General features: G+C 33.6%; 1 protein-coding gene across 3 annotated transcripts in view; it reads left to right on the top strand.

Moving 5' to 3' along the window:
• The window catches only part of LOC115211137 (zinc finger protein aebp2), a 185,229-nt gene that overhangs the window by 117,003 nt on the left and 41,915 nt on the right, over window positions 1–26,311 (top strand). For all 3 annotated transcript variants that reach the window (XM_036502260.1, XM_029780084.2, XM_029780083.2), the window contains exon 4: window positions 15,965–16,674. In XM_036502260.1, the coding sequence (XP_036358153.1) occupies window positions 15,965–16,674 (710 nt within the window). The remainder of the gene's footprint in view (window positions 1–15,964; window positions 16,675–26,311) is intronic.

Genomic DNA, 26,311 nt, shown 5'->3' with positions numbered 1-26,311 from the left:
GGGACCCTGTCAAAGGTTTTCTCCCAAGTCAACAAAAGCCAAGTATAGGGATTTATCTTTGGCTAGGTATTTCTCCTGCAGTTGCTTTACAAGAAATGTAACCTTAGTGGTGCTTCTACCTAGCACAAAACCAAACTGCATCTCATCTAAGCAGACACTCTTCCTAATTAGTTGGGTTGTGACCCTCTCTGTAACCTTCATCACTTGATCTAGCAGTTTGATACCCCTGTAGTTCTATCTAAAGCATCACCTTTATCTTTGTAGCATTTGACTATGGTGCTGTTATGCCAGTCTTTGGGTATGACTTCTTTATGAACTACCTGATTTACAATACAGGTGACTAGACCATAACCCACACCACCAGATATTTTAAGCATCTCAGCAGTGATTCTTGATGGGCTGAGGGCTTTTCCTGACTTCATATCCTTAATTGCTTTATCCATCAGGGTGCTATTGATTCAGGGAGCTGGTCCCTCGACTGGGTCAACATTTCACAGGCTCTCCTCCTCCCATTCATTCTCCAAATTCAGCAGCCTTTCATAATGGCATATCCAAGCCTCTTTCTTTGCAAAATCATTAAAAGCAAGTGCACCACCATCCATGTGGACACATTTTTCTCTCACATACTGTCTTGCAATCTGAAATACTTCAGTTCTTTGGTCCTCACGTCACTGAACATTGGCAAAGTCCTTCTTTTCTGCTTCTCTTTTGGCTGAGGTTGTAGAGCAATAATACAAATATTTTTCTGCTAGAATGTGAAGGGGACATTGCTAATGAGAGGTTTCATATTTTATGGTTTTTTGAAGCAGTGGAATAAGAGAAACCATAAAGCAACAGGTTAAATATACATGGTTTAATACTGTTGGTATTCATAAACACCCTCACTAGACGTCTTTTTATCTTTCTTCCTCACCTTCCATAAATAGATAGATAAATGCCTTTTCCTTTTTGCTTCTCTCCTTGCTAAATATTCTTGCCAACTAGTTTTTCTCTTTTAGCTACTGGAATGCTAACCTGATTTTTCCAATCCTTCCAAGCTTGTTTCAGTCACTTTTTTCCACTCTGTCCACATCATCCTTAGTCTAGCTGGACCTTTGTACCAGCCACGGATTTAGTCTGCAGTCTTCAGTAGATTGTTCCATAAGAACTTCCAGTTGCCCTCTACATTATATATCTCTACATCATCATCCTTTTCTTTGTCTTCAGTTATGACTTCTCTCATTGTTGAATGGATTTTTAAGCTTTCACATCTTCCTTTTTCAGATAGGCTTGCGTTTCCAAGTCTTTCTAGTACTACATCTGTAGTCACCTTCTACAAAGGGGAAGATTTTGTATTTACAATGATGTGTTTCCCACTTTCTGGTGGGAATGCAATCAGTCTGGCTTATACCCACCAGACTGATAGGTAATTAGGTGACTGGATGGTTCCTTGAAGTTAGTGTTGCTTGTTGTTAGGTCATTTGCATTACAGAACTCAAAGAGCCTTATTCCCTCCATTTCAAGTTCTAAATCCATATCCTACATGCTCAACATGTCCACTGAAGTCACCAGCTATGAAGGCAGGCATCTCAATTGAAGAACATAAGCAGATATAAAAGTTGCAGTCATATTTTCCAAGACTAGTCAAGCTTAAGTATTTTACTGCACACTCTGACTACTATGATCTCTTACCCATTTTTCTGCTATGAGTATACTTACACCACTCACACTATTATCACTCTTGCCTACCCAGAAGAATTTATACCTATGCACCTTGACATGAGGAATTTGGTTGAGTTTTCCCTCTATCTTATCTCTTGCATGCAACACACATCTACATGTGTTTGTTCAAGCATTTCAAATACCTCACCAGACATACCTTTCATTGTGGCCACCCTAAGTTACAAAATTGATGGGAAGAGTTTGTTGGGAACTGGAGAACATCTTTCAACATGTGAAAAGAATGTTTGTGGAAATGTTTGCCTGCAGGCAAACTGTTCATACACATCAGATATACAAATATTAATATTATCACTGAAGTAAATCATTATTTCTCTAGTTCCTCAAAATTCAGGGCCAGAGAGATAGTTTAAAAAAAAAAAAAAAGAAAAAGAAAACTAGCTAGAAGGTATTTTGTGTACAACTGACATTAAGATGGGGTGGTTTGAAAGGGGTAGGAAAACAGAAGGGAGATTGTAAGCCTGCAAGAGATTAATGATAATCTTACTTGGAACTTAAAAATAACACATGAAAATTTTTACTTCAAATAAACACTGTGCTTAGATACATACATATTGCAAAAATTTTAATATATTCTAAAACAGCAAAAGGAGTTTGTCTTAGAGGTTAATGAAAATCTTATTTAGAACTTGAAAATGATGCATGTGGATTTTTAATTAAGACAGTATAATGCTTAAATACATACTGAGAATATTAATACATCCTAAAAGAAAATCTATACTATTGGCTATAAATGATTTATGAATGAGAAAATGGGTTTACATTGACTGAATTAATTATATTACACGTTCATGAGGCGGTGGGAAGCAGTCAGTTAAAAATAAATGAATGCCATATTGGAATACCGTAGTCCAAGATACATTATATATCTAGGGGGGGGGGCAAAGTAAGGACTGGTCTTGACTGAAACAGTTATTACTTTTGCACTGTTCTTTTCAATATGAATTAAACTGGAGAGGAACTGTTGTAATTCGTGTATTTAATTCTGGATTCTTCCCCTCACTGTTTATTTTTACATTCATTTTCCCATACTAACTTTCATTTGTTTTATTCCAGTCTTTTCGTTGTTATTTTTATTAAACCCTAAATATTTGCTATTTGTTGTAGCAGTTGTGCTGTTGGAAAGCACCTGGTATAATTAATCATCAAACTTCAAAGCAATAGTGGAACCTGTTTCTCATCTAGGTAGACTCAGTGTCAGACCGTGGTGGAGAAATATAAAAATGTTGGAAAAAATAAGTGGGAAGTTGAAATGAGCTCACACACTCGCTCATATACATTCATTCATTCATGCATATCTTTATGTATACATTCATTCTATTTCTTTTATCTCTGTGTGCACGCACACGCACAAAGGCTGTCTTACTGTCTCTTATCATTTAATGTCTATCTTTCTATCCTGAGATGGTTTGGTCAGAACACACCACATATTGTGGCACTATTCTTCGGCATTTAGCCAGTCCTGGCCTGTATTTGTGGTTGGTTGCCCTTCTTATTACTGACTGGATGCTTCTATATTGAGTACCTGTGACAGAACTAACAAGTCATCGCCACTCTCAATCAGTTTCTATTTAGTTTTACCCTTCATTTCGATTAGTGACTTTTTCTACAACTTGAGGGATCCATGTTCCTTTTTTTTTCTTTTGGTGTGGCTGGATGTATTGTGCCATCAGCAAGAGAGTTTGTCTGCAAGTTACAACTATCATGAATCAATTTTTATTCTGTCACTGTCCTCCCAGGACAAGTTACCATATATGTATTTGTACTATTTTCCCCCGTCTGTCTGTCTTCTCATCATTATTTCCCTCTCTTTCTGCATGTGTATGTTTTATATGATTGCTTCATGTTGACAGATGATTAGCCATCTCAATTAATCTTATATCATCCCAATAATCTCCATTAAGTCTGTATCTTCTAAGATGTCTCTTAAGACCAGTAGGTGACCTGCAAGGCTTCTAACATATGTGACAGATAAAAATGAAAAAAAAAAAAAAATTCAAAACTTCTACAGGGTTTATACAGCTTATTTATGGTATGATAATCACATGCACTGCTGTGTGCATTTTCAAACCAGTGTTACTCAAATGCTTGTAAATTTGTTAGTTGTTGTTTGATTCCAGCTCAGTGCTCAGCTAGAAAATCTGTGATCTAATGTGCTTTAGCGATGACCATTTTGTCTTGTTATCCGGCCAATGCATCATGTACTATATTGCCTAATATGTGTGTCCTTTTTTTTTTTTACGATAAGGAAATATCTGAGAATTATGATTTGAAGATAGCAATTTCTTGCTATTTGTAGCAAGTTGAGAATCCACGCTGATGCTTCCTTGTTAACAATGTTTACATAGATGTTGTTTAGCCTTAGGCAGACCCTGTTCAAACAAGTGTTTGATTGAATTACTTCCAACTATTACTACATTATGCAATGTGTCATTCTATTTTTAAGGCGGTAATTTGAAAGAAATTTGGTTGCTGTTTCTTGCAAGTCAATCAGTTGTATAGAAGCTTTCTCATTTGTTTGCTTGTTGTTTAACATAAAGTATTTGGTAACATAGGCTTCTTCAACTCAGATATTTAAGTATTGCTTGTTAACTAATAGCTATTTAAATTGTTACAGCTTTGTTTCTAAGGAATCATTAGTTACCAACAAAATGTGGTAAAGTAAATTATACCTACTTAAGTTGCTAAACATTGACTCACATATTATTACTGGGTGTTATTTATACCATAAATTGGGTGCAAATTAATTTAGTTAAAAATATTGACTTTATTAAGTTATGAAAATGCTTGAAGTTCAGTACTATAAAATTTGCTTATATTTAGAGAATGAAAACAAAAATGAATTAAAGACAAACTATTATATTACATCATATGTTACACTATTCTTTAGTTTTACTAACAAGATGTTTTTAGAATAAGAAGTTAGCTTTTACTATAAAGTGTACTCTTTAGTCTAGTCACAATAGTCTTTCTTGTGTTAATAATAAAATGTACCCAGTCAACATTGTAAAGTAGTTGGTGTTAGGAAAGGCATCTAACCATAGAATTTGTTGTAAAAACAATGGACAGTGGAAACATGGATTTTGTAAGTGTAAATGGAACAGCATATACTCAAATTTTTTGACATGGCTGGAGTAAGCAAAGAATATAAATTCCTATGTTTTTGAAATCATCAGGTTTGCCAGAGATCCATTCAACCTACAGAATTGTTAACATTATAACAAAATAGCAGCAATACCAAATAGTAACTGATACTGAGTAGAGGGGACTCTTGATTTTACCATAGCTCTCTAGTCCAAGTGGCCCAATAAAATGCATTCGGTTCATGCTGTAAAGTGTAGGTTGTAGGAAGGACACCCAGCCATGAGAACCTTGTCCAAAAAAATTATCAGCACAACAATAAAGATAAGCGAATTCTCTCTGGTGTGTGTGTGTGTATAAGTGAGGCAGTATAAGAATTTGCTATGTTTTCTCTGACCATTTCTGGGTGAGAATGACCATTCTTGTTTGCCTGGTGATCTGGCCCAAATTAGACCTCAAGCAGATTAACTTATCCACCAGTTAGTACACTGCAGCACTGTCCATCAGTATGGACTTACTTCTCCAGTTGATGAGTGGCAAGCTCACTGATGTATCTGGGATAATTTCTCTCCTGCTATCTTTGATGTCACAGTCTAGCTTGACTCACTGCATGCCAGTTCAAATATATTACCCTTTAACAGATGTAGCTTCTAAACAGTAGAGTGAGAATTAGCACATAGAAAAAAGATGAGAAACAACACCACAGTTGATGGGTTAAGCACAAAATATAAAATCTTTCTAAGAAGTAGATGTTCACTTTGCCACTGAATTGATGCTGTTGTACAATGCTGTTTTCCAGCTTCTGAATATAGCACCATTACCATTTGCCAATCCATGAAGAAGGAGGAAACTCAAACTAGAAAGTAATGATTTTGTCATCTCATATAGCCAGTAGCGCAGTAGAGTAATATATCCAACAGTATTTTGTTTCTTCATTCTTCTATTTCAAAGTTGAAATTGCACCAAAGTCAACTTTGTTTTTCTTTCATCTATTGGATGTCAAAAAGTAATTGTTCCACTCCATGTGTTTGTAGCTCGATTCAGTCAACTTTATTCTATTAGTGACTCGCATCAAGCTAGGTCATTCGAGTGTTTGTTCACTTGCAGATTCTCAGATCTCTACTAAAGGCAATTTTCAATGCCAAACTTCACAGAGTTGATTGAAACTGTGTATGGTGTGTACCACAGCATGTAGCTATAAGTATCAGAGATACATATGTCAAACATTTTGTTAACTTGCAGAAAATATGCTCAAATGCTTTGACAAGCCTGGAACAAATCAGCATTATAAATTGCTTTCATTTATCTTGAAATTATCAGGGTCACCAAGGGTTCATTCTATGTGTAAACATTGTCAACAACAAACCTTTTGTGACTGTATTTTTAATGAAATTACACTGCCTTTGTTTCTACTTTGAAAATAATCAAGAATTCAATAAAATAATTCTTTTTTATTGCATTTATTTCTATCTAGTTTTTAAAACCTAACCAAAAACAGATTATTTCATGAAATTCATGGAAGGTTTTAAATATGAAGCAGGCAGGTTTCTGTCAAGGAACATGGGTACTGGTGTGGTGAAGGTGCTTAAGGAATTTATTTTGCATTCACATGGTGCTAGGATTGGTTCCATTGTCCTTTACTTTATGCAAGTATCTTCAATGATATCGTTAGTAGATCAGTACCTTGTGAATAGATGATATGTAAGACTGTAGAAACATGTGTATGAATGTTCTCTTTACCAATATATCAGTATAAGATATCAGTGAGAAAATAGGTCGGAGGCTGATGCATAAATGAAGATTTTTTTTCATCAGATTAGTCACTCTTTTTGTCATTAAAACAGTTTTTAAGTTATTGTGGTGTAACTCCTGATCAACTTATGAGTGAGCTGCACTTTAAATCATAGTTGTTCCAATCATGATTATTCAGTCTTTTTGCACGTTTAGGATTGCATTGGCCAGTGTGCCCGTCTTTTTTCTGAGTGGTAGAATGTGATTTGAGGATATTTATAGTTGGTCAAACTACTGTCTTGATGCTGTGTAGTTATTATTCATTAAAATTAGATGATCTCCCTACTAATCACTCAGCTGTAAAACTGGGCGTATTTTACATCACTCAGCCAAAACTAAAGCAAGCAAATTTTTTGCTTTTGTTCAATAGTAACAGTATGATTGAGGAATACTTCACAAAAACAAATGCTGCAGGTTCACACATGCTACATTGTAAGTTGAAAAACTTATCAACTGAGATTATTTTAATTGTAGATAGAAACACCCATCAAAAGTCAGTCAATCAGCACCTTAATGTCACACTCATAGTGTTTGGGTTTAGAAAATATGCAAAAGAAATTATTTCTCCTTTAGTTTTGCCAATTTTTTTTTTTTGTTTTTTTGTTGTTTTTTTTCTAATAAGACAGGAAATTATCTGTCTCAATTTGTGCTGTTTTCTTTTTTTTTTTTTTTTTTTCTTTTTAAGTAGCTGTAGCTAGATATTTCTTCAATTTTTTCAAAGGGGTTGCTTGCATACTAACTCTCTCTGAATCTATATCTGGTTATGTGCTGCTAGGCATATTTTATTAAGTTATGTTCTAAACACCAGCTTAATGATGGAAAAATTAATTTACTAATTATTTTACTAAAGCCCACTCAATTTAATTATTTTTCACAATTAATTAAAACATAGATATTGTCTTTCATGAAAAAGATTTTAAGAGTATATTGTCCACTAATTTGAACAGTTAATCATGCTTCAAAATATGATGCACTTTTATTTCCTATACAATATAATAATGCACTTTTATTTCCCGTTTTTACTGATGTCACATGACAAAACTTTGGAGATGGTTGAAGCAATGTAACACTGCAATAATTACTTTACTGTATCTACTTCTCTCCTTCCTTGTTCTGAGATCAAATCCTACTGTGGTCAGTATTATTTTCCATTAGAATATTATGATGATAGTAATGATGAAATTTGCCATCATTGCATCTGGTTTTTGACAGCAATATTATTTTAACTGTTTACATTTCATTTCATCTTATTGTTTATTCAATTAATTCTCAATTCTGTTTCTCTTAAACCCAGTCTTCTAATGATCCCCACCCTTACTCTTTAACTTATCTCTCTCTCTAATACTTTCATCACAACTAAATTAAGTACCCCACATTGTAAGTATATCCAGTCTTCCCAGTCATTTTGTTTGAAAGTGAATAGTATTTCTAGTGCAAATATCAACCTACCTTTAGTACACAAAAGAAAGTTATTGTCTGCAAAATAAGTGGTAATCAAACATTTGTGCAGACCATTAACTTAACATGTTTACAATTGTAATATATTTAAATGGTAACCTATGTAAACATTCACCTCAATGACAAAGGGGAGTATGTTCAATAACTTCTCTTCTTCGTGCATAATATATGTATTTGTGAAAGTTACATTTCATTATATTATCTCAAGAGTATGTAGGATTACTAGCTTACAGGGCTTGGATTCAAATCTACTGTGAGCATTTCATTAAATTTAACTACTTTATGGAATTTACTGCTGTCCTATGTTTTGAGTTCTAATCTTAGTACTGGAGTTTGATTTGCCTTCCAATCTGTCAGTGGTCCAGTAATGTGCAATAGCTTTTGATACCAAGCCACCTTAGACAGTCCCCTCTGTTTTTAAAGTGATACGTATAAAACCTTACCATTAAAATTTCATGTTAATTTATGTTCCGAACACCAACTTCACAATGACGAAATTATTTTACTAAATTTTTTTGTTATTTTCAAAATCTATTGAACCAAAGGCAATGAATTTCAATAGAAATATAGTACCAAATGGTTTAATAGTCTACTACCCATTTCTTTACAAATCTGTGAACTCATTTCAGTGTGGGAAATCACTGGAATTGAACCTTTCTGGGCTCTTACATCTTTGCTTAAAAATTTTTTAAAAAAATATTTGATATTTGATATTTTGTGGCTTTAACTCTTTCGTTACTAACCCGGCTGAAACCGGCCCTGGCTCTGAGTACAAATGTCTTGTTTTCATAAGCTTTGAATTAAAATCTTTCACCAAACCTTAGTCACAATTAATGTTCCTAACACTAGCTTAATGATAACCAAGTTATTTTACTAAATTCTTTGTTATATTTAAAATAATTGAGAGAAAAACAGAGAATCTCAAAATAAATACAGTAATGAAAGGGTTAATCAATTGAAATTTCTTGGACATTTATATTATAAGCATAGCGGGTAGAGGCCAGGACAAGTGAACTTGTGAAGTTTTTGGACTTTATATCATGAACAAACTGTAGCCTGCAGCACTTTTCAAATGGCATACCTAATAAAAAAAAATATTCTTGAATGGTGTTAGAGTGTGGCCTACCTGATGAACCAGAACTCATGTGGCACACCTCTTGAGAAAAACAAAATGTTGCCCATGCCTGCTTTATGTTACTGATTGGGAAAAAAATATTTCTTTTATACCTTCTGTATAAAAAGAAATATTTTTTATACATTATACCTTAAGTCCTGGTGATGGTGTCACATGAAAAGCATCCAGCTGTAGAAATCAAACCAAAACAGACTATGGAATCTGGTATGCACCCCTGGTCTTGCCAGTTTCTGTCAAGCCATCCAACCCATGTCAGCATAGAAAACAGATGTTGATGTGATACATTTTTATAAGACTCACAAATATATTGGTCTGTGCTACACTCAAACACAATCCAAAATGAGAAAAAGAAAAAAATTTGAACTGCTGACATTTTTGTGCCTCTCTCTCTCATTCCTATATTCATCATGCTAGCTTGGTTGCATCAAATCATCTCAGTTTTCTGTCCTTCATAATAATGGCTTTGAACATTGGCACAAGACCACGAATTTGAACAAGTGGGTGATTATGTATTATCTTCAGTACTTAACTGATATTTTACTTTCCTGACTTTACCAGAATTTGAACACTGAATGTAAAGGGCCATGACTAAATAAATACCACAAGGCAGTTTATCTGACATTCTACTGATTCTGCCAACCTTTGTCTTTCCTGCCCTCATCCTAATAGTAATTTCTTGAAAATAAGTCCTAGGGTTGATTCATTCAACTAAAAATTCTTCAAGGCAGGGCCCCAGCATGGCTGCAGTCTAATGACTGAAATAAATAAAAGACAGGCACATATCTGGAATTATTCATTTATTGTTGAGTGAGAGTGGAGAGGGGGGTGATTAATCAACTCCAGTATTTGAGTGGTACTTGATTTGATCAACTTTAGAATGATTGAACTTAGAACATAGAGAGCTACAACATATTTTATCTGATACTCTAATGGTTCTGTCAATCCATTGCCATTCATCATAATAGTGACACATCTCTTATTGTCATACTATCTCTCTCTCTCTCTCACACCACACACTGAGAGAATTTTATATTTGGAATTATTGTTTACCAATCACTTCTACTAACTAAAAACAACTTGTAATGCAATGATTCATGCTTGTCATATTTCTCTATCACATTTGTTTTTATGTTTTGCCACCACCCCTTTTTCCCCCGACTTTCCTCCCTTAACATTTCATTTATGGTAGAAATAGAAATTTCTTCATTAATAAAACTGTAGAAAGAGAAAATTCAAAAATAAAAAAAGAAACACAATTTCTATTCATTTTAACACATTTTAGGCTTTTTATTTATTATAAACTGAAGCTGACCAATAATATTTTATTTTTAGATTTTCTTAAAACTTCATCACATTTTGTTGTTTTTTTAATCATAACTCTGAAGATGAATATTTTTTCATCAATTCTTACTTATTCTTGTTCTAATTAATAAATTTTTTTCTGTTTATTTATTACTACACATTCTTTTGTAAAGACAAAACAATGAAAACTGTTTTTCAAAGAGATTTGTATTCTTAGAAGTCTTGGATCAACATCAGTATAAAACTTTTTCTTTTTCTTCAATATTAAAAAAAAATTTTTTTTTTATTTGTTATCAGCTGTGCTTTTGTTTTCTAAAGTTTCAAAGTATTTTCTTTCATAGTTAAGCATTTATGTGAATACCATATGCTTAATGGAGTTAACTATCAAAGAGAGGTACATCCTTAAAATTTACTATCAGAATTGAATACATTAAAAAAAAATATGAGGTGAAGGGGGGAGTTGGGGCATTGTTCATAACCTTTACAAACCCTCTTCCTAGACTGGTTGAGATTGCTATAGTTGATGACATCAGTCAAATGTAATTTGGAAGACATGTTACACCAAAAGTGCATTACATGAATCATGTTGTGTAACTTGCTGTCTACCTAAGGATACATGAAACTATGTGTGCTGTAATACCGATGCTTTCACTGATAATTTGGATTTACTATCTTAATACCAAAGGAGGAGGAATGTGTGATTTTCCTGGAAGTATGTGTGAGGAACAGTATATATTTATCTATATTTATTGTAGTTTTCCTTCACCTACACTTGTAATTACATTTGTGTTAAAAAACATAGAAACCCAAAAGAAATTTTCAACTAAATAAGTTTTTAAAAATTATGATGAGCTGAAACTACAAAAAGAAAAGAAAAACTAATACTAGTTGTCAGGCAGTGGGTGAGTGAGCACACACAAACATATATATATATATATATATATATATGATGTGTTTCCACAAAGTTTCCATCTACCATATTCACTCACAAGACATTCATCAGTCCATGGTTATAATAGAAGACACTTGCCAATGGTGCTGTTTGATCCTGAAACCATATGGTTGCAAAGTGAGCTTCTTAGCCATAAAGTCATGCCAATATTTTATAAAATAAGTCTAATGGTATAAAACTATTTTGTATATGTAGCCTTGTCAAATGACAGCTAATGTCAATGCAGCCTTCTCCAACTTCTACTTTATATTTTTATCCCGAGTCTCTTGCTTTTGCACTATTTTTTCCCCTAACAGATAAGGGACTAAATTGCTCTAGATAAGCTACCAGTTGATGAATGGGTTAGCCTTGGACATCCCCATCTTTCTGTAGAACAAATCTTTCTTTGATTAATATCAGGTTTAATTTGAGGGAAATTTGACTGCTATTTCTAATAGGTTAAGCAACCAAATAGAAGCTTCCTGTCTGTATAAGGTGACATGCTTATCTGTTGAACTTGTTTTAAAAAGCTATTGTGCTGAGGGTATTTATACATGGTTGTTTGACCTGCTAATGTAATTAGAAAGAAACAGTTGTAATTTATGAAATGTTTTCCATAATTACAATACAACTACAATGGAAGGAATGTTTTGAAATATGCTTTGATGATATGAAGTGTGTGTGTGTGAATGAGAGAGAGAAAACCTTATCTTAGTCTTGATAAGATGTAGGTTCATATATTCAACTGTATACTCTTAGTAATATATAGAAATGTGAAAATGACTATTATATTTTGATGAAATCTCTTACCAAGAAGAAAGGCTAAATGATTTTTGAGAAGTATTTTAATACAAAACATCAAGTTCCTTAAGCTATTTAACCACTAGAAAGAAAATTACATGCAATTCCATAGTTTGGGGCTGAAGGAAAAATTTGGAATGCTTTCCTTTTTTTTCTCTTTCTCTCTTTTTATCATCAGTCTGCCATCTGTATTTTCTATGCCTTATAAGATGAGTTTTGAATGTAATGATCTTTTTGAATGTAATTTGAAGATAATGTCAATTCCATAGCATCTTTTTAATCTTGTATAAGCACTGTGTTTACATGGAAAAATTGCATGTGTGTGTGTATGCTTTTGTATGTTTTCACAATGTAAAAATGACACTTTAAAATCATCCCTGCCAATCAGCTCCAACAAGGGCAGATCACAGCAGACATATGTAGTGTTATGTTACATCTTTCTTCAGTAGCCTTGCTGGTTTTGAAGGCAAATCAGATTTGCAATATGATACTGATAGTAATAAGAAAACAATTTTCTTTCTTAATAATAATAATAATAATAATAATATTGATAATAATGATGATGAACAACAACAAATAAGTAACAAAAGTCAGTTTAAATATTTATTTGTTCTCTTTCTACTCATTTCACCCATCACTAAATTTTTTTCCAGTATATTTTATGACATTAAAAATCCTGTTGTGTGTGTGTGTGTGTGTGTGTGCATGCATGCCCTCTAACACATTGATTAATGTGTAGGCATTAAAATCTAATTGGCAATAACGTAGAGTGGTCGGTCATTACTGTTTCACCTTACTAGATGTAGTTGTATAATTTGTTTACCATATTAACAAGCATTAAGCTCAACATAAATTTCACTCAACAGTAATTATAACCTTAACTTATAAACTCACTCACCACAAACAAACTTGGTTTCTGTAATCTCTCTCCCTCCTGCCACCACCCCCTCTCTCGCTCTCCCTATATATATATATATATATATATATATATATATATATATATTATATATATATATATATTGCTTTTTTCCCCCTTTTACTTTCCTTTACTTTCTCTTTAACTGTATGTGTGTGATAGGCATAGACATTTTAGTAGTATGTACTTCCTGCCATCTCTGAATCTCTGTTTCATTATATATTCATTCTCTGTAACTATAAATTTGTTTACATAACTGTATAATTGGCTTCATATCCAAAGTACCCATCCCTTTGTAAAGCTAACTTGGGACTAAGCAACATTGGTTACATATTATTAGTTGAGATTTTCTGGTGGAAATCATTCTTAATGGTCAGTGTCCTCCTCCCCAATACAGCTTAGTGGTGAATGGAATTTTCACCAAATTCATGTATCTGTAATCTGCTTTAGACATGTCAGTCTTGGTTGGTCAGTAACTGATTTTTAATGCCTTTAAGAAAAGCATTTCCCCTCCCCTAAACTGGAGATGCATTCAATCCAAATCAAATTAAATCAGTTTCTCTTTTTCTTAAATTTCTGTTCTCTCGATTTGAAGTTACATTTCTATTTTAGTACTTCAGAAGTAAATACTTGGCAGACTGAACCTGCAGTCCATCCTTTTCATTCAATTTTTAGTAAAACCCTTGTGGACTGTATGAGCACAACTGAATTTCATTTGACCTTCAATGTAAATCTAAAGTTCCCTACTCTTTCACACATAACCTGTACATCCCCTGTAGGACTTGTGTGTGTATACACAGAAGCATGTATTGAATTCTTTTACTTTTGTTTGTTCCACCAAACCTTTCTCTCTCTCGTATAGATACACACACACATATGTATATATATATATATATATATATGTATGTATATAATATAATCACAAAATTATAAATGCACTTATCTATCCTGAAGACTTTTAGGGTAATATTTCTGATGACATACACTGGTACATTGTGGTTATGTGTTTGAATTAGTATTGAAATTATTCAAGATTTTTAGTTTTAATAAAATTTCTCATTAACTCGGGATTTTGGAATGTAACTTAACAAATATTTTTATACAAAATTATGATGAAAAGTTTTAAGTTTTCAATATGAAGACTTTAGTATTAGAAGTTTTTTAAATAAAAGAACCAGTGGCAGCCCAAAGCAGCTGGAGTGAAACAGATAACTCCTCCAAAAATAGTTAAAATTTCAATAGCTTCAAATTGATATTGTCCTTGTTCATCTTGTTTCCTCTGTCAGGTTTATATGAAAGAAACACTAGCTTTGTGACTGATTATGAGCATTTGGATAGTGCTATGAAATCAGCTGTAACAAGGGAGGTATTTTTAAGGTTATATATTTGTGAAAGAATTTAATGCATAACACTATTGTTGTGGCTAATGAGGAATATATATGCATTTAAATTGGCTCAAATATTCTACCACTTTTATGTTCAATCCAGCCAGACCTGACTTCTCACACCTGCCTTACAATGTCATTCTAAAAATAAACAACCATATAACCAGTATCTCAAAGCTATGAATAGTAGCCACTAGGATTAGTTACCAAAGCTCCGTCATTTAATGGTCTACAATCTTTAGAAGCAGGTGCACATCAGATATTATATGCTTCATAAATAAAATAAAAAATGGGTTGAATCATGAACAGGACAGTCAACTGGGTCACAATTGATGTGGGGCTAAACAACTTTGCAAGACTAAGTTATGTTTTCTCTTTCAGAACTTTTTTCTTTCTCTTTTCATTTTATGATTTACAGATCTTTGTACATGTGAGGTTGTGCATGCACACACTCACATATATATATATATGGCACAGTATGGTTAAGAATTTTGTGTTGCTATCTTGAAGTCTTGGGCTTGGTCCCACTGCGTGGTACCTTGGCAAGTGTCATTTTCTGTAGCCACAGGTTAATCTATACTTTGTGATATTAACAGTATGGTGGTAGGGTGCAACAGGAACTTCATAGAAGCCCATCAGATAGATTGTAACTAAAATTCAAAGGTACACGTCTGTGGAATACTCAGCCACTTACATGCTAATCCAGTGAGCTTCGTAGTTTAGTTGATTGAATGGATGGAATTCTAAGATCCATTTATTTTATAAATCACATTGCGATTTTCAGCATTAGGTCACAGCCACACAGTGTATTGCATGTTGTTCATTTTGCTTGTAAAGTTCTTTTGGTTGCTATGTTATGTCAGCTCATTAAGCACTTACAAGTGCCTATCTCCTAGATATACCTCCTAAAGTAACAGCTAGCATTAAGAAAATAAAATGGACAGAAAGTGGGAATATGAAAGGTATGTGTATTAAAATGAAATGTGAATCTAATTAATTTTTATCACTTTCAGCATTTCAGGCCTTTTGATGTCAATGTAAATGTTAGAACTTGAAAGAGTTTTAAAAAGCATCTTTTGGGGTTTTTTTCTTTTTGTAAATTGCAAGGCAGTTGCAAGACTGCTCTCTTAGGTCAGGTGTTCTGATAAATTCTATACATTGATCTTTAAAAACCATATCAATTTAAAGCTCATATTCTTTCATAACTAACCTAGTTGGAAATAAATTATTTTTGCTATCTCCAGTCAAATACATGAACTTTTTCAGATTTCTTTTATTTTCTTTTTAAATATTTCCTTATAATTAAAATAGGATTTTGTTGAATTTATTTTATGTTTTATTGAGGTTTTGGTTTTGTTAGATAACCATCATTATTATTAATATTTTGTAAGATGACCTTTATAATTTGTTTGCAATTCTAACTTGTGCTGTTTACTATTCTACAGCCCATGTATTTCCAAGCAAGCCAACAGCAAAGGATCTCCTGAACCAGCCTCTCAATCAATTTACGGATTACACTCCATTTTTGACGGATTGGCTCTTAATAATGAGCGGACCAAAACTGCTGCAGGTCAGGTGGGGTTGTCTAGTTCTACTGCCCATTCAGGGTTACTGCCACCTCTCATAGACCGCCCTTACACACCCATCCTGTCCTGTAGCACAGCCAGTGTCAGCAATGCGGTCAACTGTGCGTTGATCTCATCATCATCGTCATCATCATCATCATGTAAAGACTCACAAAACTTTGACTACAACTGCAACAAGGAAACAGTAACACATTGCAAATGGAAAAACTGTGATATCGTCTTGGACCCCGACTTGCTTATGGCACATATTCGTGAGAAACATGTTGAGAGTCAAGAAGGTAGTGAAACATATGTATGCTTTTGGGATGGTTGTAAGGTGTATGCGAAACGCTCTTGCTCCATGTCATGGCTTGAGCGGCACATTCTCAGTCACAGTGGCGACAAGCCATTCAAATGCATTGTTGATGGCTGCGATATGCGTTTCCCATCACATCATGGTCTTGAAAGACACGTTAATAGCCATTTTAACACACAACAGCCTACTGCTCCCAAACCACCTAAGTTAAGGGAAGATACTCCAACCAAATTATGGAAAAAGAAGAAAATGAAGAGGAAAAGACCTCAATTGGGTAAGTTTAAAAATTAGTTTTATTATAATTTTCTTTTAGCTTTAATTTACCTCTCGTCATAACAGTTGTATTTTTTTTTTTGTTGTCTCTTCCAGTCTTTTTTCATTTCAGGATTTTTTTCACATTTTGACAATTTGTCTTTTGTTCTTGTGGAATTTGTCTGGTGCTTTGGAGAGTTGTTGTAGCAGCATAGTTTTTTTTAGTTATTGGTTGAGATTTAAATATATATATATACTAGCAGTATCGCCCGGCGTTGCTCAGGTTTGTAAGGGAAATAACTATAAAGCATTTTTAGAGAGTTATAGCCAAAAAATAGGAAAAAAATTATGGTAAATTTTTTTTGATAGTTAAAAAAGGTGGAGTTGCGTCCCCTACACAGTTTGTGGTTTGTGTTCCTGATTCTCGACCCCATGTCGAATTTATCTATTTTTTTCAGAACTGGGGGAACTTATCAAAATTTTCGCTGCGTTAGTTTTGAATTATGATATTGGGCTATGTGTGTGTCAAGTTTCATCAGAATCGGTTGAAAGCCGTGGTGAGGATGAGGGTACAAGCAAACAGACACACAGAAACACGCACAGACAAACTGCCGTTTATATAGAGAGAGATATATCAGTTCTGTAACTTCAAAACATCTGTTTGGTCCAGGAATTTTCCTTGCAGCTAATTCTTCAATTTCTTACGTAAAATAGTCATTGTAGTTTTTTAATATTGACATTATTTTCTGATTTTTTATATTTGTATTTCGGGTGAAAGTATTTTCTGATTTTTTTGTTTCTGTTCACTTGAATAACAAAACTAAAGAGATTTTTTTAGACAGAATTATTGAAATACTGGTGGCATACGCATAAGTTCGAATAGCCATTGTTTTGTATCACCTTTTCCCCTAAAGAACAGTTTCTTCTTGTGTCTTCAAGTAGTTACCTCAACAAGATAAATTAAATGCTCTGTTTCCTGTTGACTACTCAGGTAGAAAGAAAATAACAACACAGAGAGTTAAACATTTGCAAGAAAATTATCATAGAATAAGTGGACGTAAACTAGCATTTTTATTTTTTAATCATTCTTAAAAAAGGAGAATGCATTGATATTTATTCCCCACTTGTTTTTTTATTTTCCACCTGTGTTAATACATGCTCTCTTTGAGGCGATAAATGATCCTCTTCATGGTGGTCCAACTTGGAAGAAAGATGAACTTCCTCAAATCTTGCTTTATTATATGGGATATGTAAATATAAAGGCCACATTGGATAATGTAATCCTAGATATATATGAAAAAATTGGTGAGATTGTCAAGGTAGGAGCATTTTTCGTTATAGGTCTGCTCCATCACAGCTAAACAATAACATCTTTCCTCTGCCTAAATTTTCCAGAAGAAATCAATACAAATATTAATCGTTATCCTATGTTTATGACTTACTGCTAGTTATTAATAATACTTGAAGCAACAGTATAATTTAAAAGATGGAATATTTCATAGAATCAACCATTATTTTTGCTCAGCAAAAAAGAAAACACAAAAAAAGCAATAATCTTGATATTTTTATTTCATATATTTTATAAAATTCCATGTTTTGCTTTGAGTAAATTCTTTCAGGTTATTTTATATTAATTCCTGAAGCAATAACAATACAATGCTCTCACATTGTTGCTTTATTTTACTCATATCTAAAGGGCAGTAGAGCATTGAAAATGTTGCAGGGTTTGTGATATGTAGTTACATCCTTTTACATCACTTCATTTCACTTCAAATGATAAATATAATTACCAGTAATGCAGTTGGGATATTTCGGTTCAATTTAATTGATCACTATAAAGTTTTGGTCTTGTCGTAATGTAAGAGACAATATGTTGATTATAGTGAAAGATCAGTGGAGTGGCAAAAATGGTAGAGCAATGATCATAACAGTATTTAGCTTTGTACATTGATATTCTTTCAAATTCCACCACTATTGACTTTGATTTTCATCCCTTTGAGATCCATAAAATAAATACTAGAAGTTTGGAAGAGATGCACTTACAACTTAGGATCTAGTTTGTGTCTAACCCTTTTGCATCATTTCACATATGCCACTTATCTAATGTTCTTCGAATTGACATGAACATCACATCCCATTCACATTTTACTGCAGATTTGAAGTTTTGTATTCTTATGGCAGTTGTGGTGATCAATAAGAAGTAACCTTGCAGTATGCCAAGAATTTTACCTGGTTTCATTACTTGGTATAAGATCTTTATGCTAGCCATGCATTTGATAGTGTCATTAATGTTCCCCAGAATCATTCCTTTCGCTCCAGATTTTTAATTATTGTTCTTAGCACCGTGCTGTACTCCATTTAAAAACTCATTCCAGCCTTGACCATCCCGTTTTGTTATGTTTTATTTAGGCATAGTACATATATGATCGCATTATTTACAGTATTGGTCTTTTTTTAATTTCTTTAACACAATATAGCATTCTTTGACAGGTATTTAGTTGTTATTTTTCGGATTGAGTTACTGCATAGAAGCTTAGAAATTCGTCATAAGTTAGCCGTGTTTTTCATAGAATTGTCTCCATTCATACATTGCTTTTTACATTTTCTTCAGAGTTCTATATAGGCAGAGGTGTGGCTGTGTGATAAGAAGTTTGCTCCCCAACCACATTGTTCTGGGTTCAGTCCCACTGCATGACACTTTGGACAGGTGTTTTCTGCTATAGCCTTGGGCCAACCAAAGCCTTGTGAGTGGATTTAGTAGATGGAAATTGAAAGAAGCTTGTTATGTGTGTGCATGGCGGGTGGTGGTGGTAAAAAATACTGAGGTCAATTTATTCAACCAAAAACCCATTCATGATGATAACCCCATCATGGCAGCAGTCTAATGACAGAAACAAATTGAAGATAATAAAATATATTTAGTGAGTTCTCTTACTAAAAATATAATATTTAAAAGATAGTCAAGATAGTTTTTTTTTTATTCACTTTCTTTCTCTTTAGATCACAAATGGATATATTGAAGGCAGGGTGGGGAGATACAGGTGGTATCCAGTTTCTTTGAATGAGAAGTTTTGAATCTTCATCTGTTGCATAATATTTCATCTAATATATGTCCATCCTCCTTGTCATCAACTTAAAAACTCATCACTCTTGCTCTCATTACCAATCATTACAAGTATTATATTTTTCTTTTATTACCATTATTAATTCAATTGAAAATATCTAATCAATAAACCTGTTTCCAATGTAAACCTGACCCTAAAAGACTATCAGGTTGTGCACTTAGTGCACTTTTTCTCTCTTGTGTATTGTTGTTGTTTTTTTTATTATTATTATTGTTACTGTTGTTATCTGTTGTAGTATTTCTGACAGCTTAATATTGATTCTTCAGAACTCTATTTTTCAGAATTTTATAGCAATATTGGTTAATGTACTGTTCCTACATAAAGATGCATAGTTCCTTTTTCTTTGTCCGCTTGAACAATAAGGAACACTTTTGTGTTTTTGTTGTTTCATTATTTAATATCAGTTTTAATATTTTTACATATATATAAATGTTCACAAATGCAAAGAAAAAAAGACTACACTACATATAAAGTTAATTATTATTCATCGACTCCATTGCTACTCTGAGTTTCATGCTTGTGCTTGTCTGATACTTGAGACAGATATATGCATGAAAATGATTGTACACAATTGTAAAACTCCATGTAGGAATGGGAATCCTTAGCTCCAAATTTTGTTACAAACTGCAATAGGCTTCAATTTTACACAAGATTGAAACGCATTGTTGTTTGTAGTGAAATAATTTAATTTTATTCTTGGGGTATTATCATTTTGAGTACTTACTTGGCAGTGGCCAACTAGTAATCTCTCTCTCTCTCACACACACACACACACAGAAAAATAGAATCTTTTCACTCATCTCATAAATACAGAGAAATGAAGATGAAAATCACTCGTAGTCTTTAAAAAAAAGATTTATTTGCATTAACTTAACTGCTACCACTATTTCAAAAACAGTAAAAGATATAGGGATATGGGACTCTACAGTAACTTTCTCACTTCTCAGAAACCAGTTCGGTTAATGTAAATATATCTTCTCAAAGACCCCAGTTGCATTTAAAACTTCATTTATATAGATATATGAACTGTCACTCCATTCCCATGAATTCTCTGTATAAAACTGCTGTGTCACTCATGTTATTACATTCAACAACTGGTTCTTTTAAATTCTTTTGAGATCTCATGTCTAATAGAACTACTACACTGTGATCATACATTCAAGTAAATTTTCAAAATAATGAAGCATTTAAATTACTTCAGAAGTGTAGACTGCAACAGGTGCCAATTAAATGCTAAGTGTTCCTTCATATTGTCAGAAGAATTTTTTTTTTTTCATAAAAAAATCCAAATATTGTTAATTTTAGATTTTTTTTTCTTCAGTTTAAAAAGGTGACTGAGTAATGTAAACCAGCATGTATAGTAAAATTGAGGTGCACAAACAGCATGACCACCACTATCAGAACCTAATAAATATTGAGTCACCATGGAACCCAATATACAGCTGGCTGTTCAGTCTGCTAGAAACAGTGCCTAGTTCTCTCTCAAAGCTTGAATATCTTTGATCATAGCCTAATTGTTCTGTTCTGGCTTGGAGAAAACAACTGGTATGCATAAACAGATTGGACAATGGTGTTAATAAAAGCACTACTTTCCCAAACCCAATACTCAGCATCCCCAAAAGACAAAGCGTTGCATGTCATGACATTCCAAAAAGTCTTCAACTAAGTGGAAACATGACAAAGAAAACTAGAATCCAAAGAAATCAGTGATATCTTGTATCTATATTGAAAGACTCTACTTCAAGTCCCAAAAGTCACCCCTCTTTACAGAACACAAACTTATGTTTTCAGAACCTCATTGATATTGGTGGAGGAGCATAATATATCAAAAACAGAATTACTAGGTGTACAGTACATTAACTACATGGACATTTTGTTCGATGAAGAGATCCAGCATTTATCCCCAAGCTTTTTATACACTAAACTGACAACAAAGCTATACTTCCCTGTGCATTGATTGACTCAGTAGATAGTGCATTTAAGAGATTATAAAATTGTTGTAATGATTTATTTGATAAATTCTGTTATCTTGACAATCTAATTAGTTTTGCCTGTATGGTTACCAGTTGTTGTTGCTGTAGTTGTTTGTAGTAGTAGTAGTGTAATCAAAATTTAATGTTTTGGAGCTGTTTAGAATAACTCTTTCTTTTTAAATAGTGAAGAATCTCTTCATCTAGTTATCTCTCTCTGAATAAATAAACTTTTAAGTTTTACACTCATTGTATGTACATGCACATGCATGCATTCTTTTACTGGTTTTTGTCATTTGACAGTGGCCATGCTGGGGCACTAAATAAAAGTATATCATCACAATCACATTGATCTTGTAATTTATTCTTGCCTACCTAATTATTTTGTTAATCTGTGCATCAAGCCACTAAGTTATAGGACGTAAAATGAACCAATGTGAACAATCACATCAAATAAACAAGTCTTATAAATATATAATATATAGTTTGTAATACTATACACATGTATATAGGTCTGTGTGTAGATAGATGACAGCAGCATGTAAACAGCACCCAGCACATTGATTGGCATTAGGAAGGGCATCCAACCATAGAAACCATGCCACAACAGACAGTTGGACAGAGGGTAACACCCTGTTAGCCAATTCTATGTCAAACTGTCCAACCCATGTCAGCTTGGAAGTGGATGTTAAATGATGATGATAATATGTGTGTGTGTGTGTGTGTTGAGAGAGAGAGAGAGAGATAAGACATTAAATGATGATAGATAGTTGTGCAAGAGTACAATGCCCCTTGGTGAGAATGGACTGGACCACTACATATAAATAGTAGTGGTCTGAGTAAGTGAGGTAGTTGTTGATAGTTTTAAGTTTACAGTTTGAGTTAGCTTGTTGGATTGCTGGTTCTTAAAATATTGTTGTTATTGCACTGTTGCAGTGTATTCATTTCTCTATAAGGATATAATAGGTAGATAGATAAATTGTATTTTCAGCTTACAGGTCAACTTAGTAAATAGTGTAAACAAGTGCATAAGTCGACCTATCTTCTTTTGCTGTACATTTTGGTCTGAAAAAGTTAACTCGTCTGGAAAATATGGTGTGTATATGTGTGTAAAGTCAAAATACATTAAAAAACAGAGATAACAATGCAAAAAATACAAAGTGTGATGAATACGGCATTAATTTGATACTTTTGAAGTGTATTAATATTCTAGGCATTAGTCCTTCTTCAGAAAAAACAAGAGAAATAAGGAATCTAGGGAGAGAGAGAACGAGTGGATAAATAATGAATGTAGAGAATGGAATTTAAAAAATAAACTAGAAAAATACTTTTAAAAAAATGAAAAGGATGCAGGAGCCAGTGAACTACTAAAAACTTATGGGGAATGCTTTTCTTTGTGCACACGCACACCAGATCAGTATAGTATGTATGTGTATATCTTTGTATTATACATGTCAGATTGACTGAGCCTTTAGCTACTTGCAACTTATTCAGTCTGTTTAAATAAACTGCACACTGGTTGAATAAGATGCAAATGACAAAAAAAGAAAACAGTATATGTTATAAATTTGACTTCACTAAAAGTATTGAGTTCTTTCATCAGTAAATGTTTGCTGTTGTTTAATTTTACAACTGTAGCAAAAGTATTTTGTATGTGTGTGTATTTGGAAATGTACTGTGTAATGGTAAAATAAACAAGGAAAAAAATTGACTATTATTAGCTAGACTGAATATATGTAATTGAGAGTTGATCAATAAATTCAGTTAATGTAGGCTGGTAGAATTATCATCAAGGTGTTTTTGTTACAACAAGGATGCAGTAGGTGGTGGCTGTAGTGGGGGATGTTAGCCAGAGTTGTTGATGTTGGTGGTGGTTTTTTAGCCCCAGGTAGGCTGTGCCCAGCCATTATCCAGTCTAATTAGATCTAAAGCTCCTAATTTCCAATATCTAATTGTCTTTTGGAGCTGTAAGACAGTGAATGAAATTGTTAAGTGTCAGGTGTTAATTGTAATAGTTTAGCTAATGGGTGTGAGTTCAATCACTCAATCAGGCAGACAATATTCTGGTTTAAGCAAAATAAGTTAGCATCAGCAACAATTGGAGAATAACCTGTCTGAGAATACTTCTAATATGGACAACAGAATAAGAACAATCTACCTACACAAATTTAATAAAGGATTTAGTTTGAAATACCAAAAACTTTCCAAACCACATGGCTCCAAGTTCAGTCTTCTATAGTGTTTTCTATAGCCTTGGGTCAACCAAACCTTTGTGAATAGATTTGGTTGATGGAAGCTGAAAGAAGCCCATCATGTATATGTACATATCTCTGTGTTTGTCTTCCACCACCGCTTGACAACTGGTGTTGATTTGTTTATGTCCCTGTAACTTAGCAGTTTAGTGGGAAAAAAACAGGCTAAAAAATAAAAGTACTGCAGTACTGGAGTTGATTCACTTAACTAAAATTATTCAAGGTGGTGCCACAACATGGCTGCAGTCTAATGACTGAAACAAATAAAATATAAAGGATTACCAAATATCAATTATAAAATGATAAAGAATTTATTATATACAGTGTTCAGGTGCACTACAATTCATCAGGAAAAGTAACCAAAACCACATGAACTTTACATAGAATATGCACAGGAAGTGAACAGGGAATAATTTTTTGTAAAAAAAAAACAAAAAAAGATGGGAACGGGGTTCATCAGGCGTATTGTTGGTGAATTTCAGGGAAATTTTGAAAGATATAGTGTCTCAACTGCTATCAGCTAATTCAGTAGTTTATTCCATGCTTCAGCAATTCTGAGCATGCAAAAAATATTTCTGAAAGACACTGCTGGGTTTTTTTTTTTTTTAAGCATGTCCACAAGTGTTAGACATAGAACAGGCAAGGCCAATGTGCACAATCACCAGACATTGTAATTATGACTCTGGTTCCAATATATTGCTGTATAATAATGATAGTTATTATTTCAGAAATCCAGACACAATTTGTTCTTTCCTTATTTAAGACAGCAGGATGGAAGTTACTGGCTCTTACTCAGTTATGATGGCAAGAGTTCCAATTGATCTGATCAATGGAAGTGCCTACTGTTGGTGATGTTTGTTGTTACTTGACCCCAATTTGAACAGACTTGTACTCAAGGGCTACTTTCCTGTTATGACCACTTTGTTTTTAATGTATCTAGGGCTACATTATGCAATGTATCATTCCATTTTTTTAAGCAATTGTGTTTAGTTTTAAGGAGATTTGGTTACCATTTCCAACAGACTAAATAACAGCTCACAAGCTCCTTCATTAGCTCTTAGTGGTAGTAGAGATGTTGCTTTTTTTGTTGTTTAGCTTCAGGTCAGATATGATTGCTCAGAGATGCCCCAGCCATATTCAGATAGTTTATTCAGGACATTATCCAACTCATTCTTCCTTTGTAAGATGGTATGGTGAAGTCTGAGGGAGATTTGCTTGCTATTTTCTGTCAGGTTAGTGGTGTTACCTAGCAGTTGTTGTTAATGGTGTAGTTTACATATCAGGATGATTGTATTGCTCATTTAAATGCTATTTTTTACTAGTTACTCATTTCTCTGCAATCATCACAGGTTGTTTTTAATTATGGATCATTTCCAATTACTCAAATTTCATTCTCTCTCTCCTCCATTCTCTGCTTCTTACCTGTCTTTCTCCTTTCTGTAGTGAAGCACCACCATAGAATATAACAAAACTTAACCTCTATGGGTGATATTGGTAGCCAACCACATTCTCTCTCTCTCTCTCTCTCTCTCTCTCTCTCTCTCTCTCTCTCTCTCTCTCTCTCTCTCTCTCTCTCTCTCTCTCTCTCTCTCTCTCTCTCTCTCTCTTCACACACACGTACAACATGACATGACATATTCAACTGCAAAACTTTACACTTAATAGATAAAGATTGCTTCACAATACCCAAACTCAATGTTAGGTAGACCCCTTCACTGTGACTCCTTGAACATAATGACAGTGTCTACCACATAAAAGCGCTCATGCCAGTGCCTTGTTAAAAGCACCCTGTGCACTCTCTAAAGTGGTTATAATGTTAGGAAAATAGATAAAATGGGGCCCAGGCAGTTTTCCAGCGGGCTGTTCAACCCATCCCAGCGTGGGAAACAGACATTAAATGATGATAATGATGTATTCATGAAACATGGGCTGTCAGCATCTGTGCACATTCATACATATACAACAGACTTCCTAAATTTCTGTCTCTCAAATTCACTTGAAGGCATTAGTTAATGCAGAGCTATATATTCATTTGCCTAAGGTGCCATTCAGTGGGACTGAACTTGAAACAACATAGTTTCAATGCAAACTTATGAGCCACACGGCTATGCATGTAATATTGCAAAGTGCAGTAATACATAGAATCAATAAATGAGGCATCTGCATGTTAGCTAGACATGCTAGAAATAGCAACCACTTTTCATTCAAATCACAACTTTTTATGCAGTGTTAGTTTGATTCCATACCTGTTTGCTTGTTTGTTGCTCTACTGGTTGTATATAAAATGAAGGTCTACTCTTTAAAATATGAAT

The sequence above is a fragment of the Octopus sinensis genome, linkage group LG4, assembly GCF_006345805.1.
Source record: "Octopus sinensis linkage group LG4, ASM634580v1, whole genome shotgun sequence".
NCBI classification, from domain to species: domain Eukaryota; kingdom Metazoa; phylum Mollusca; class Cephalopoda; order Octopoda; family Octopodidae; genus Octopus; species Octopus sinensis.
This window is presented reverse-complemented; position numbering and strand designations above follow the sequence as displayed.